Source organism: Monodelphis domestica, chromosome 6 (genome assembly GCF_027887165.1).
Source record: "Monodelphis domestica isolate mMonDom1 chromosome 6, mMonDom1.pri, whole genome shotgun sequence".
NCBI lineage: Eukaryota > Metazoa > Chordata > Mammalia > Didelphimorphia > Didelphidae > Monodelphis > Monodelphis domestica.
In genome coordinates this window covers 15,892,472-15,906,638 of record NC_077232.1, presented here as the reverse complement: position 1 = coordinate 15,906,638, position 14,167 = coordinate 15,892,472, and the positions used below count along the sequence as shown (strand labels likewise).

At 34.2% G+C, this 14,167-nt stretch overlaps 1 protein-coding gene across 1 annotated transcript; it reads left to right on the top strand.

The window, feature by feature from the left end:
* Window positions 1-12,716: 12,716 nt before the first annotated feature.
* LOC130455203 (olfactory receptor 14I1-like) lies at window positions 12,717-13,670 on the top strand. The gene has a single exon (XM_056803737.1). It carries the CDS (start codon window positions 12,717-12,719, stop codon window positions 13,668-13,670), a length of 954 nt encoding a protein of 317 aa, XP_056659715.1.
* Window positions 13,671-14,167: the final 497 nt, after the last annotated feature.

Below are 14,167 nucleotides of genomic sequence, written 5' to 3'. Positions count from 1 at the left end.
AGTTCAAAAAAATGGCAGTTGACTTACACCAAGTAATTGTAGTATGATCTTCAAGAAACTCCTCAGCTCATCTTTTATCCTGGATGGAGACTTGACAATCTCTGCTTTTCCTGGATTGATGTCATCATCATTAGATGGAACAATTATGGACTGTGGTACCTCTGATATCATACTGATATAGTGAAACCTGTATCAGGGAATCAGTCAGTCCTCTTTTACTCTTTTACCAACTCCATATACTGACTCTTATAAAGCGTCTGTCACAGGCACATCAGAATTGTTATAATGCCATGAAACCCATGTGACTTGCCACCTTTGATGAATCCTGTTATATCCCCTTGAATATGTTCTCAAATGACTGAATTCACCAAACTTTTCCCAATCCCATTTTGGAAGAAAGAAAAAAAGAACAATAAAACTATAACATCCTTTCACATATCTGTATGAAGTCCAAAGACCTTAAGTAATGCCGTGTCCCTCAACTAACTCTGTCTTCCCATCCCTACATTCAGTTTATTGTACTTTTACACACATAAAAAATACACAGTCACTTAGAATTATTTCAGCACTGAAATGGAGGGATGAACCTACTTCATCCAAGTCTACATAGGATATTTATTTTTTTTAAGAATGGTTAATTCATGGAATTACCCAGAGATAGAGATCTCCAGGACCTTTTTAAATTTTTTAAATTTTAAAAAAAACTAAAAAAATTTATTTTCATTGTCATGCAAAACACATTTCATATTGGTCATTGTTTTAATAGCACATTCATATATAACCAAAATCCCAAAATAAAATCATAAATACATTGATATGAAAGATGACTCCAACAGTTCTTTCTCTGGAGGTGGATAGCATTCTCCTTCATAAGTCTTTCAGAATTGTCCAAGATCATTGCATTGCTGAGAGTAGTCAAGTTTTCACAGATAATCAACATACACTATTACTGTTACTGGGTACAATGTTCTCCCAGTTCTGCTTATTTCTCTCTGCATCAATTCATGTAGGTCTTTCCAGATTTTTCTGAAATCATCTTGCTTATTTCTTATAGCACAATAGGCTTCCATTACTAACACATACCATAATTTGTTCAGCTATATCCCAATTGACGGACATCCCTTTAGTTTCCAATTTTTTGTTACCCAAAAAAGAATAGCTATAAAAAAGTTTGTACAAGCAGGTCCTTTCCCCTTTTTATTATCTCTGGGATACAAAACTAGAAGTGTGATTACAAGATGAAAGAGTACACACAGTTTTATAGCCTTTTGGGTATGGTTACAAATGGTCCTTCAGAATGGTTGGATCAGTTCACAACTATACCAACAATGCATTAGTGTCCAAATTTTCTACTTCCCCTCCAACATTTACTATTTTCCTTTATTGACATATTGGTCAATCTGTATGACATAAGGAGGTAACTCAGCATTGTTTTAATTTGCATTTCAAGAGTAATTTAGAACATTTTATATGATTATTGATGGTTTTTTATTTCTTCATCTGAAAATTCCTTGTTCATATCCTCTGACCATTTGTGAATTGGAGAATGGGCTGTATTATTAAAATGAATCTTACTCAGTTCTATATAAATTTGAGAAATTAGACATTTGCCAGAGAAATCTGTTAGAAGAGTTTTTTTCCAGTTTGTTGTTTCCCTTATAATCTTTGTTATACTGGTTTTTAGTACAAAAGCTTTTTAATTTAATGTAATCAAAATTACTCATTTTAAATTTCATAATACTCTCTATGTTCATAAATTCTTCTGTTGTCCAAAGATCTTCCAGGTAAACTATTCTGTGTTCCTACATAGGCCATTTTATAAGAAGAAATCTATACATGCTTGGAAGAAAAGATGAGAGCATTGATTTAGAGATTGTTTAATTTAAACCTTTTATTTTTCAAGTGAGTATAATAATAATGAGTATATTAATATAAAAATAGGTTAGTGATTTGCCCAGGCACCTAGTTAGCAAGATAAATGGCCTTTTATTTTCTGACTTTTTATTTAAAACATATTCTTTTGAACGAAAGAAGGCAGTTGTCCAGGCAAAACTTTCAAACTCATGTCCAAAGGGCTTGGATTTAGAAGAGGAGACCCCAGATATTTGGCAAAAAGATAGAGAGGTATAGTGGACAAAAGAGTATGTTATCTAAAATAATCTTAAAATGATTTCCTTCTTTTTCAGAAATCATTGACCTTTCCTTAAAATACAGACTCTGGGAGAAGCCCAAGGATATGGTGAGACATGGTATCTTAGCCAGGACTCAGTAGACACTGTGCCATAGACATTCAGACTAAGAACTATAGAGCTGAGCCCATTTCTTCAATCCTTTCTGCAAGTATAAGGACAACCACCGTGTTTAAAAATAATCATCATGACATCGCAGTGCAAACATCAATAGCATGGATATAGGTTCTGATCAAGGACACATGGAATACCCAGTGAAATTGCGTAACACCTACAGAAAGGGTGAGGAAAGGGGATGGAGGAATAGAATATATATTTTTTTGTAACCAAGGAATAATGTTTGAATTTGATCAAATCAAATAAAAAAATAATAATAATCAAGAGAAATTTCACAGAATACCAACATTGGTTCTCTAAGAGAGAACTCATCATTTTTGGCCATTAGATTCTGGTCATATCTACATAACATAAAAATAATGGATTGACCTAGTCAATTTGGAAGAAAAAGAACATTAAAATTATAACAGACTTTCATTTTTCTGTATGAAGCCCAATGGCCTGAAGTAATACAATGCCACTTAACTAACCCTGCCTTCCCACCTCCACATTCATCTTATTTTACTTTCATGAAGGGAAAATTCAATTGTTAGGGTGTTCTTTTACAAAAATTAATCCTTTAAAACTTTTATAATTGGGATATACTTTAAAAAAGTAGGATATTTTGGTAGCAGTAAATAGAATCCTGGGCCCTCAGCTAGGAAGACTCATTTCCTTGAATTCAAATGTGGCATTAGACACTTACTAGCTGTATGATGCTGAACTTCACTCTTTTTGCCTCAGTTTCTTCATCTGTAAAATGGGATCGAGAAGGAAATGGCAAACCATTCTAATATCTTTGCCAAGAAACCCCATGTTTGACTCATAAAGAGTCAGATCTGTTTTAAGTAATTGAACAACAAACCCTTAATTTCTGATGTAGACACTGAAAGGAAATAGCACATAATAACTAACTTTTTAGAAAAAAAGAACACTGCTCTCAAAATTCTTATTTCATATTTTCTTGTCTTTACAGAAAATGAAAACAAAAGCAATAAAAGCAACTATAACTCCCCTAAGACAAACCATTAGAGGACAAATGAAGTATTTGAAAAGCTTTCTTGATTAAGTAGTAGATAAATATGATTATTACAAAGAGTCTCTCTCTAATTCAGATCTATTTACAAGGGCAGAGAGAAGAAATATTTTCATAGAAGCCGAGATGGTGGAAAGTATCTATCCTTCCCTATTCCCACCATAGAAATGATGTGTAAAACCCTGAGTCTTAAATCTACATAGCCAAGAATTTACTCTGGAAACCATCTTCCTATCATTCAAGGAACTTTTAATAGAAAATTCGCCAGTCCTACCTGGAGCTCTTCCTAGAACTACAGACAGTTAGGAACTGGAACTAATCCTTTGTCAGATGTTTCCTTTTTCAGCCTTAATATGTTTCTGAGTCATATGTCTTTAGCTGTCTTTGAAATGGCCTTGAACAAGAAAGAACTGTTATCATGGGCCCAAATGACCTTTCTTGTGATATGCCTTTCTTTCAGATGGGCTGTTGTGATGTGTTTATGCATAGCTGATAATTATCTATAGAAATCACTATTAGTCAGATAATATTCTCCATTATATGCATTCTCCATTCTTTTCTCTTTCTCTTTTTTCTTGAAGTAGAGGTGGGAGTGGAATGGGTTGCTTTATAGAAATAAGAGAAATGCAGTGACACAATTGCATCTGAGTCACAGCCATGCTTCTCATTTGAGAAGAAGGCCAGCACAATGGATGCACTGGTCATTTTTTGGTATGGCTGTTGCTATCCTTTTTCTTTTTTTGATACTGAGATGGCTTAGTGAAGACTAAATGGAGCCAAAATTCATTGACAGTTTCAGCAATCATTCAGTTCAGGTAAGAAAGGAATTTCAACCTTCCTATTTTCAGAGCACAATATATCTAGAATTCCACAGTTATGTGTAATGATTATCAACATTAGAATTCTTCTAGACTTTCTGCTTCTGCAATTGATGAGGTTTTGAAAGTAGGAGTTAGACATTCTATGGAACCTTTTTCACATTATTTTCCCCCTTATTTGACCCCCCCCACCATGGTGAATTGAATAAATCAAACTATATTTTTTCCTATAACTCCTGGGTCCAGATTATGCCTAAGTGGGGAGGGGAAAGGAATATGAGAATTAACTGTTAATAATAGGCAGAGTATTGTGGAATTGTGACTGCTAACTCCAGTTCTGGAAGTTAGAACAAAACATTCTGGGTCCTTGGATTCTGGATTCAGTACAGCCAGAGATAAGAAAAATAATGAGAAATAAGATAAGAAAAAAGAAATAAGATAAGAAAAAAATAAGAAAAAATGGGTTCATCCATTCATTCTAGTCATTTAACAACCCAAATCCAATTGTTGATATTTTTTCTTATGAATGACAGGCTTTTGAATTCTGCATAATTGGGATACTCGACAAAAGTACAATGAATCACTCAAAATTTAGGCCCCATTCCTGTTATAAAATTTCAGAATGGAGAATGCTTAATGAACCCACCTCTTTTCAGCAATGAAAATATATCCTCATGTATCCCTAATTTAAATTATTATATCTTTCAAAGACAAAACCAATCAACAAACAAAAGCTTAGCTCCTCAAGAGGCAAAGATGGAACTCTCAAACTTTCTTCATACCCTACAGGGATATGCAATGAATTATCCCAAAGCATACATTTCTACATTTTAGTTATATTCATGAGGACAGAGAGACATGCTTCTTCCCCATAGGTTACAATAGGAAGACTTAGAGATCCCTTAATGCTAAGACCTCCACCATCTCACAGTTGACACTGAAAAAAGTCTAGATCTTGAATCTTCATAGCCTAGTATTCAGATCCAAGATATTATTTATATAACATTCAAGGGACACAAAATAAAAAATTAGGCATTACTATCTGTAAATCTTCTGAGGAGTGAAGATAATAAGGAGCTGGGAATTAGCACAAATCTTTTCTCTAGACCCAATACATTTCTGTATTTCTTGTCTTAACAGTCACTTACTGGTCATGGAACATCATATAACTGTTATCATAGACCAAGATGGTCTGCCTCATGACCTGCTTCCTCCAGATGGGCTGATCTGATATGGTAAGATATTATGCATTAAAGATGATCTAGACCATTATAATTTAACAGTCAACATGATGTAAACACTTTTCACTCTTCATCTGTTCCCTAACTTGCTTTTACCTTGGACTATAGGAGTATGTGAAACCCAAAAACTGAGGCACCTCATTGTGCCAGCAACACTCTCGTCATAGGGAGCCTGCCTGGCATCTAGAATCTTGCAAGGGTAGGGGATGTAAAAATAGACTCAAATCCAGGACTTCAATCTCCAGAAGTCCATGCTCTACTTCCCCAGAATGCTTTGTAATCTCACTGAATTCTCACCTGTGACGAGAGCAAAATATTATTTAAGGGCTCTCTGCCCTTGGTGGGGTCTCTTTTTTTCTCTTTTTACTTCTGCTTCAGAGCACACCCGGCTCTCCACCTAGCAGGCAAGATGTGAGTGGTCGTGAATAGGCTCTCTGGACCTAGGCATGTGCTTCTCTTACTTGTATTTTCTTTAACCCTTGACCTTTAATAAACCTCATAATAATAATACTCCTTGCAGAGAGAAACTAATTTCTACCTGCCTCAGTTTCCCTAAATTTTAACTGTTACAGGGACATGACTAATCTCTAGGTAATTCAGTTTGCCACAACCACCATCCACACTGTGTCTCCTTTTGCCTCCCACCACTTTCTACTCACTGTCTTCCCCTGCCCTTTCCATGGTGTCCTGATGTGGAAGGAAGGAGATATATTTAGAGATTCAGTTACCACATAGACTAAGGCTTCTCTAACATCATTTCTCAGATTCACTCTTGCATTAGCTTCTTGGGAAATCTTAGTTCCTATCTCAGTTAGGAGGATTGGCAGTTCTTTTTTTCTCCATCCCCACCAGCAGAGATTCCTACTTCTGCACCATTCATCTGCAGTTGTAAAGAGAAATCAAATAGAAATTTTGACTCTTCTGCCCATTTTCCTTTTCATTATTGAGTCCTTGGGTTCTAATTAATGTGAACCTATCGATGACCATGTTCTAAAAAATGATGATCAAAAAATAAAAAAGATTTGAGTGAACGGCAAAGGAAGAAGAAAGGATTTACTTCCTATTAGGAAATTTATAATGAATTTGAAATAATAATGGAGATGAAGGAAACATTTAAGAGTGATGAGCTGTGCATAAAAAAAACCCCCATGTAATGGAAAACTCCTATTGCATTTTGGAACATCTTGAAGATCTTAATAGTATAGTCCAATGGACACTATATTGAGGGACATAGTCTTAACAAGCCTAAAGGGAAAACTCTTTCCATTTACTTATGAAAGTTACTAGTGGCTAGCTAATTATTCTCTAGAGAAGGGTCAGAAAGTCAATAGCAACCATAAATATTCTATTCACTTGAGCTCCAGTGGGAGCTATGGGAACTTTTAATAGCATATCTCTGGGCTCTGAAAGTCATATAGCCTACCTGGATATATGAGTGAAATCAATAGGTTCACAGATGATTTTAGCCATTACACATATTCTCCTCTGAGTCTCTGAACATGCAGTCTGAAAAGAGATAAACTCTGGATTGTGTCAAAACTTGAGAGTTGTGAAAATAAAATAACAAAAAGCCACATTCTCAAGAGGAGAACTCAGATAACATAATTCAGGTATATTTTATTTTTTTCTTACTGGCATAAGTTCTCTCAGCTGGTTAATGTATGTTGCCAAGTTGTTACTTTGATAGATGGACAGATGATAGAGAGATGAAGGAAAGGTGGAAGGAAGGGAGTGAGGGAGAAAGGAAGAAAAGAAAGAAAGAAAGAAAGAAAGAAAGAAAGAAAGAAAGAAAGAAAGAAAGAAAGAAAGAAAGAAAGAAAGAAAGAAAGAAAGAAAGAAAGAAAGAAAGAAAGAAAGAAAGAAAGAAAGAAAGAAAGAAAGAAAGAAAGAAAGAAAGAAAGAAGGAAGGAAAGAAGGAAGGGGAAATGTATTGCTTCCATAAATAATAAGGTCTCAATCATTTGAAGTACATTTATCTAGGATGTTGTAGAGTGGAAAGCCAATTAGGTTGAGATACCTTCTAAGATTTTTTCCAGCTATAAGATTTTATTATTATCATTTAGATGACATTCCTTTTATTTAAACAAATTTTAAAACTTGGTTATAGTATGTATAAATGAATAGCTAAGTAGTTTGATGATAATAATGAAGATAGGCAAATATTAGACATGTGGATAATAAAAAGATGATAAAATATGGATGAATAGATAAACTATACACTTAGAATATAGAAAAATAGAAAGATGAAAGGATTGATAGAAAGTACATTTATTAAGTATATACTATTCACCAAGTACTGTGCTATGAGTCATTAGCCTCCATAGAGTCAGTTCTGCTTAGTAGATGAGATGCTGAACCTACAATTATATATTGTATCTGGTTGTCTCCCTTAACTAGCTATATGAATATAGACTAATCACTTAGATTCTATGGACTCTATGAATTCTACTTCTCATCTGTAATGTGGGCTTGGCAGAATGCCTATTGTCATGCTTAACTGATTGAAAAATAGGTAAATATAATATAAATATAAGGTCTTAAAAAGAAATGTAAATGGTAGCAATTATTATTATTCTTTGGCTCTGGGGGTGCTGAAAGCACTTCTGATATAAGGGATTGCTCACAAAGGGAACTGGGCCAGTACGTGGATTTCACAATGTATTTTTTGGGTCAGTATCAAAATTTCCTCCAAAAAGAAATGAAGAAGAATAGGCAATTGGGTTTTATTTCCAACAGTATCACTTGATTGTTGGAAGTGACATGTCCTCTTCTGTCAAAGAGTAATAAAAGAATTTGCTCTGCCTATCTCAGGTCTTTTATGAAATTTCATTGAATAGTTGTCCATCTGTAAAAGGGCTTTTAAAGTAATGGATTCTAGAGATGTGAAATCTTATAGCTCTTATTTCAGCAAAAACAACAACAATGGCTTGAAATTTATCTTACTCCTACTATGTGCTAGGGAATGTTGTAAGCACTTTATATACATCTTATTTGACCCTCACAACAATCCTGAAAGGCAGGAACTGCTATTATCCTCATTTTACAGTTGATGGAAGGTAGGCACAAGTTACATGACTTATCCAGGGTTACATAGCCAATAAATATTTGAGATCAGATTTGAACTTCTATCTTTCTTACTCCAGGCCCAGTGACCTATACTGTTCCACCTAGCTTCCCATTCTTATTCTTATCATCATTATCATCATTGTTATTATCATTATTTCATTCACATCTCTTTTATTAGATTCCCATAGGAATGGTTCAAGGATAAGCCATGACCTTGCAAGTGTTCTTTCATAATATCTTATAACTTAATGGGGAAGTAGATGAAAAGAATTCTTTTTGTAGGATTAAGAATACCAAGTTCAGCTTCTATAAACTCACTGAAAGAAACTGAAATAATATCAAAAGAGGCCAGAATGATTGAGGTCAGATACTTTTCCTTGTTCCTATATTTTTGTTTAGTTTTTTCTCTTAGGCCATCCAATTATGAAAGATTTTTATTCTATTTAGTTCGGAAGTTAGAAACACTTGATGAGGCATATATTAAAAGAAACACTATTATTCATATATTTTATAAAGGTCAATGTTATGTCTAGGGATGTAGGTTTTTGAGAATTCTGTTGATAATATTTTTTTTTAGTTCCAACAGAGCTTGAATGGGGGATTCTCCCCATATTTGTGGGTTTGTAGTTGTAGTTTGGAGATCGTTGTTGGTTAGTCACTAGAGGAAAGCAAGATTTTCATGTAGATTTCAAGATCAGTATTCTAAAGTACTTGGCAGAAGAAAAATTGAAAGCTGCAGTGAAATGGTTTATGTTTCCTATCACTTCGCCAAAAAATCTGCTAGGATTCATAAATCTAGAGCATCCCTTTGATGAGAACTCTTTTCTAGTTTCTTTCTGAATCATTATCCCAGACTTTCCATTTGTCTCACTGGATTTGAGTGTTGTTATTATCATTGTGATTTTTTGCTCTTTCTATTTTCATCTAGCTCTTCTGAGTTACATTCATGGGGTTCAGGTAGAAATGGTCCTGGAATCAATCGCTAACGTCTTATGATCTGCTTCCATTCAGTGCTGTATGGAGTATTGTACAAGTGGGTAAAATAACTGCTTTTTCTACCTGAATAAAAGTGTTGTTGTGAGAGTATATCAGAGCCTCATTGAATAATTGTAATGACTACATTTACAAATGTAAATGATACCCAAGGATGAGATGCTTGCTTGTTTTCAACTTTTGCGTCCATAGATTTAACCCATGTCCCCATTAATTTAAATTGATTAATTCAGAGAAAAAGAGGACCATTAAGTCCAATCACTGAAGTATATAAAGAGTCATTTTCAAAGCTGGAATAACCTGGATTAAAGATGACATAGATATGACCCTGAGCAAATCACTTAACATGTCCTTCCTTTAAAAAGCTTTTGAAGAGTTTCAGTTGCAGAGAAGGTGCCAACTTGTATTGATAGAAGCACTTTCCTCCTTTGGGAATTCTCCATACCAATGAAGTCATATGTCTAGTTCCTTTCTAATTATAGGAACTCTGTTTTAGTCTTTTGTTTTTGGCAAAAGTTCCAGAGTAACATATTTGGCACAGGAATTCATTGAAAGTCAGGAAAATCTGGTTTAATTGCTTTGTTGCCTTTGTGATCTTGGGGAAAACCTATTACCTTTCTAAATTTCACCTTCCTCATCTGTAAAATGGGAATAATAATAACTGATATCCCAACTTCATAGTATCAATCTGAGGCATAAATAAAACCATATATGCAATTTCTGAACTTTAAAGTATTATGTAATAGTGTGTGTGTGTGTGTGTATGTGTGTGTGTAAAGTCAGAGGCTGTGAATTATTAAGGAATATGTAAATGTAGATAGATTGTTAGATAGATAAGTAATGGGCTTGAAAATTGTCAATTCTATTAAATGCTGATGCATTTGGATTGATTAATGAATTAATTCAATTTCTTTAAAGTTGGGATCATGAAAGAAGTAGGTTAAGACAGATGAGTCTTATTTGGCCCCAGAGTTGGGTTTGGAAGGATAAATGATTTTCATGATGTACCAGTAACTGGTACCAGTACCAATAATGATGATGTTTTCATCATGACTGCCCTAGTATCTGAAGGATTTGCATATAGTGATTGAAAAAGTCTTACTGGATAACTTGGTTCAATGACTGCAAATATAAAGCAAAGTGGGGAAATTAATTTAATCCCTAAATTTTTTCTTGTCATAGATTCAATATGGTACAAAAGCATTTTTTCCTTCCTCCAAAGTAAGCTCAATCAACAAGTTAACTGAGATTAAAATGAACTGTAAAGTTAGTATTTTATTTAAAAATCTCTGGCAATCATCTTCCAGAAATTTCCCATCACATTTGATAGAATTGTCATTAAAACTAATTTGTGTATCGGGGCAGCTGGGTAGCTCAGTGGATTGAGAGCGAGGCCTAGAGATGGGAGGTCTTAGGTTCAAATTTGACCTCAGACACTTCTCAGCTGTGTGACCCTGGGCAAGTCACTTGACCCCCATTGCCTAGCCCTTACCACTCTTCTGCCTTGGAACCAATACACAGTATTGACTCCAAGATGGAATGTGAGGGTTTAAAAAAACAAACTAATTTGTCTCTTTGTAGTTGTAGTTTTCTAATAAATAATGTAATTGTATATATACACACATTTATACGCTCATATACATACATATAAATGTGATGTAGATATGCATGTAAATATATGCATATGTATATTTATCTCTCTCTCTATCTCTATCTATCTATATCTATATCTATATATCTATATATATATATATGTTTATTTTCTCTCCCCACTAGAATTTAATCTCTTTGAAAGTAGGGATCATTTTACTTTAGTTTTGGAACCTCCCAATGCCTATATGCCTATAAAATTGACATTCATTGTTTGTTGATTGATTTAAGCCTTTAAAATAAGTAGAGTACTTTAGTGAAAAGATTTGTATGTCAGTGAACCTGGGTGCTAGTCCTTGCCTTGTCACAAGCTTATAGTGCATGCCTTTCTCATATTCCCTTTACCTATAATTAATTGATCAAGTGATAAACATTTATTACATCTACTATATGATAAATAATGGTCTAATGTTGTTTATGAAACATTTTTCAAAACACTTTGCAAAGGACCATCCTGTGAGGACCTTGTTGATTACCATTTTACACTGAGGAAATGGAACCTCAAGGAAATTCAATGGCTTACCCAATACAGTAAAAATAAAAATACAAATCTTTCTCTTGACCATAATCTTTCAGATGTATGTATATATATATATATATATACACACACACAGAGAGAACCAGACTATCTCTAGTTCTCTTTCCATCTTGAAAACTGTTTCTCCAGACAATTCCTCATTAACACACTTACCTGTCAACATGTCTCTATTTTTAATAAATGTGACAGTGCAATTCAAGTTTAATAAACTTAATTGTCAACAGGACCCAATAATATTCAATTTAATTGAACAAATATTTTAATGACCTATTATTTGTAACAAAAATTTTTATTAATTATAGAAAACATTTGATATGGAAAATAGTTCCCAATGGCTAATCATGACTTACATTTATTGCTCTATCACCATAAAACTATGGTCCTTTATGTGAGGCACATTGTCAATGGAGACTTCATTTTGTTTTGCAAACTGAAGATCTTAGGTAAGACCATTTCTAAAATGTTTTCTAGGTTTAAAGTTTTATATTTGTGTTATTTATTGATAAAAAAAGATCCTTATCCATGGGATCTAAGACAATGTTTCTATCTCAAATTATAAGAATTGATCTGGGGAGGAGGAGGAAAAATAGAACTCTTAAACACTTCAGCTCTTAAAGTGAAGTGACATTTGTAATAGATGACCATAGTCATGCTTTAAAATAATATCTTAATCTTTCTCACTTCTAAAATATTTATCAATTCTCAGGAAAGCCAATTTCCTTTTTGGATACTCAACATTTCTTTAATATTTTCTTCTATATTGTCTCTATATGTTAGTTCGATGTTAGATAAACATGCTCCCATTCATTGCCATTGCTACTATGGCATGCATGCTTTAAGATACTAGCTAGCTCATGAAACTTCTCTGGGCTAAGAGATGATTCTCATTATTTTAATTTATAGTCCAATTTCTGCAAATGGATTTAAACACTATTTGAATGCCTGTAATAGCCAGACTTGATGACATGGACTTATTGTCATGACTATTTCATATGAGTAGCTATTTCAGTTCTCTGCAATTTTTGTCATTTCCAATCCTCGGCTCTTATTTTTCTTTGGTTCTAGATAAATTATAGTACCTGAATGGTCATGGTCAACTTCACTCTCATCACTGAATTCCTCCTTGTGCAGTATTCCAGTATTCGGGAGATTCAAGTCTTACATGCTGTACTGTTCCTGATGATTTACCTGGCAGCTCTAATGGGGAATCTTCTCACCATCACAGCAATTGCCACTGACCCACACCTTCACTCTCCGATGTATTTTTTTCTGAGTAATTTATCCTTTTTGGATGTTGGTTTTATTTCAGTGACTCTTCCCAAATTCATTGTTAATTCTCTGACTGGAATACAATCCATCTCCCTCTTGGGCTGCATGGCCCAGATTTTTCTCTTTATCTTTTTTGGATCAACAGAGATTGCTTTACTTTTAACCATGTCTTATGACCGATTTGTTGCCATCTGTCATCCATTGCATTATGGTGTGACTATGACACCAGCCAGGTGTCTCTGGGCAACAGCAGGCTCATGGCTCAGTGGATTCGTCTATGCCACTATACATACAGGGAACATGTTCCGGTTACCCTTCTCAGGATCCAATGAAATCCACCAGTATTTCTGTGATATCCCTGATGTCTTAAAGGTTGCATCTTCTGATGTTTTGAATACTGAATTTGTTCTTATTGTGGCAGGATCAGGCTTTTCTTTGTTCTGTTTGGTGTTTTTATTTGTGTCCTATGCTCGAATTTTTTCGAGTGTGTTCAAGATACCCTCTGTTGAAGGTCGGTATAAAGCCTTATCTACCTGTGCTCCCCAGTTGATTATTCTCCTTTTATTTCTACTTTCTGCAATTTTTGCATCCCTAAAGGCCCCATCAGATGCATCAACAATTCAAAATCTTCTTGTTGCAATGTCCTACACAATACTTCCTCCATTCATTAACCCCATTATTTATAGCCTGAGAAACCAGAGGATTAAAGTTGCACTGACTAGAATGATCAAGCAGATCATTCTTCCAAAGAACGAAATGTCCATCCTTGAGTAAATTATAAAGGAAGAATCTGATTAAATGTTCTTTCTGCAAACTGGTATGTCAATGAAGATGAAGTCAAATTATCAGTCATTTCATTATTTTTACCATTGAAGTGACTCAAAAAATCCTCAGAAAAATGCTAGCTCAACCATTTCTTCACTTACAGAAATCAGTGAAGAAGCCATGTTCAAATTTAATGTAAAGAGAATAAGTAGAGCCTGAGTTTGTTATATTAATTATTCCAATCAACAGTGGCTCAATTATCTAACTGGATGATAAGCATAGAGTGAAAAAGAACATGATTTCTTCCTTTCCCCAAAACTCTTTTTTGAGAAGGTTCTCAAACCTAAAAATCCTCATCAAATGTCACCTTCCACAGGGAGCCTTCCATGACTTCTTGAGGGGAACAAACATCTTTTATTAGAATTTATTTAATAGCTTATTTGTAACTTTTGTGTATTTATTATTTTATATTTGCTAGTATATCTACTTAAATGGAAACCTCACCT

What these genes read in the sequence shown, in the direction of transcription:
- LOC130455203 (XM_056803737.1), top strand. Translation starts at nt 12,717, where the DNA reads ATGGTCAACTTCACTCTCATCACTGAATTCCTCCTTGTGCAGTATTCC.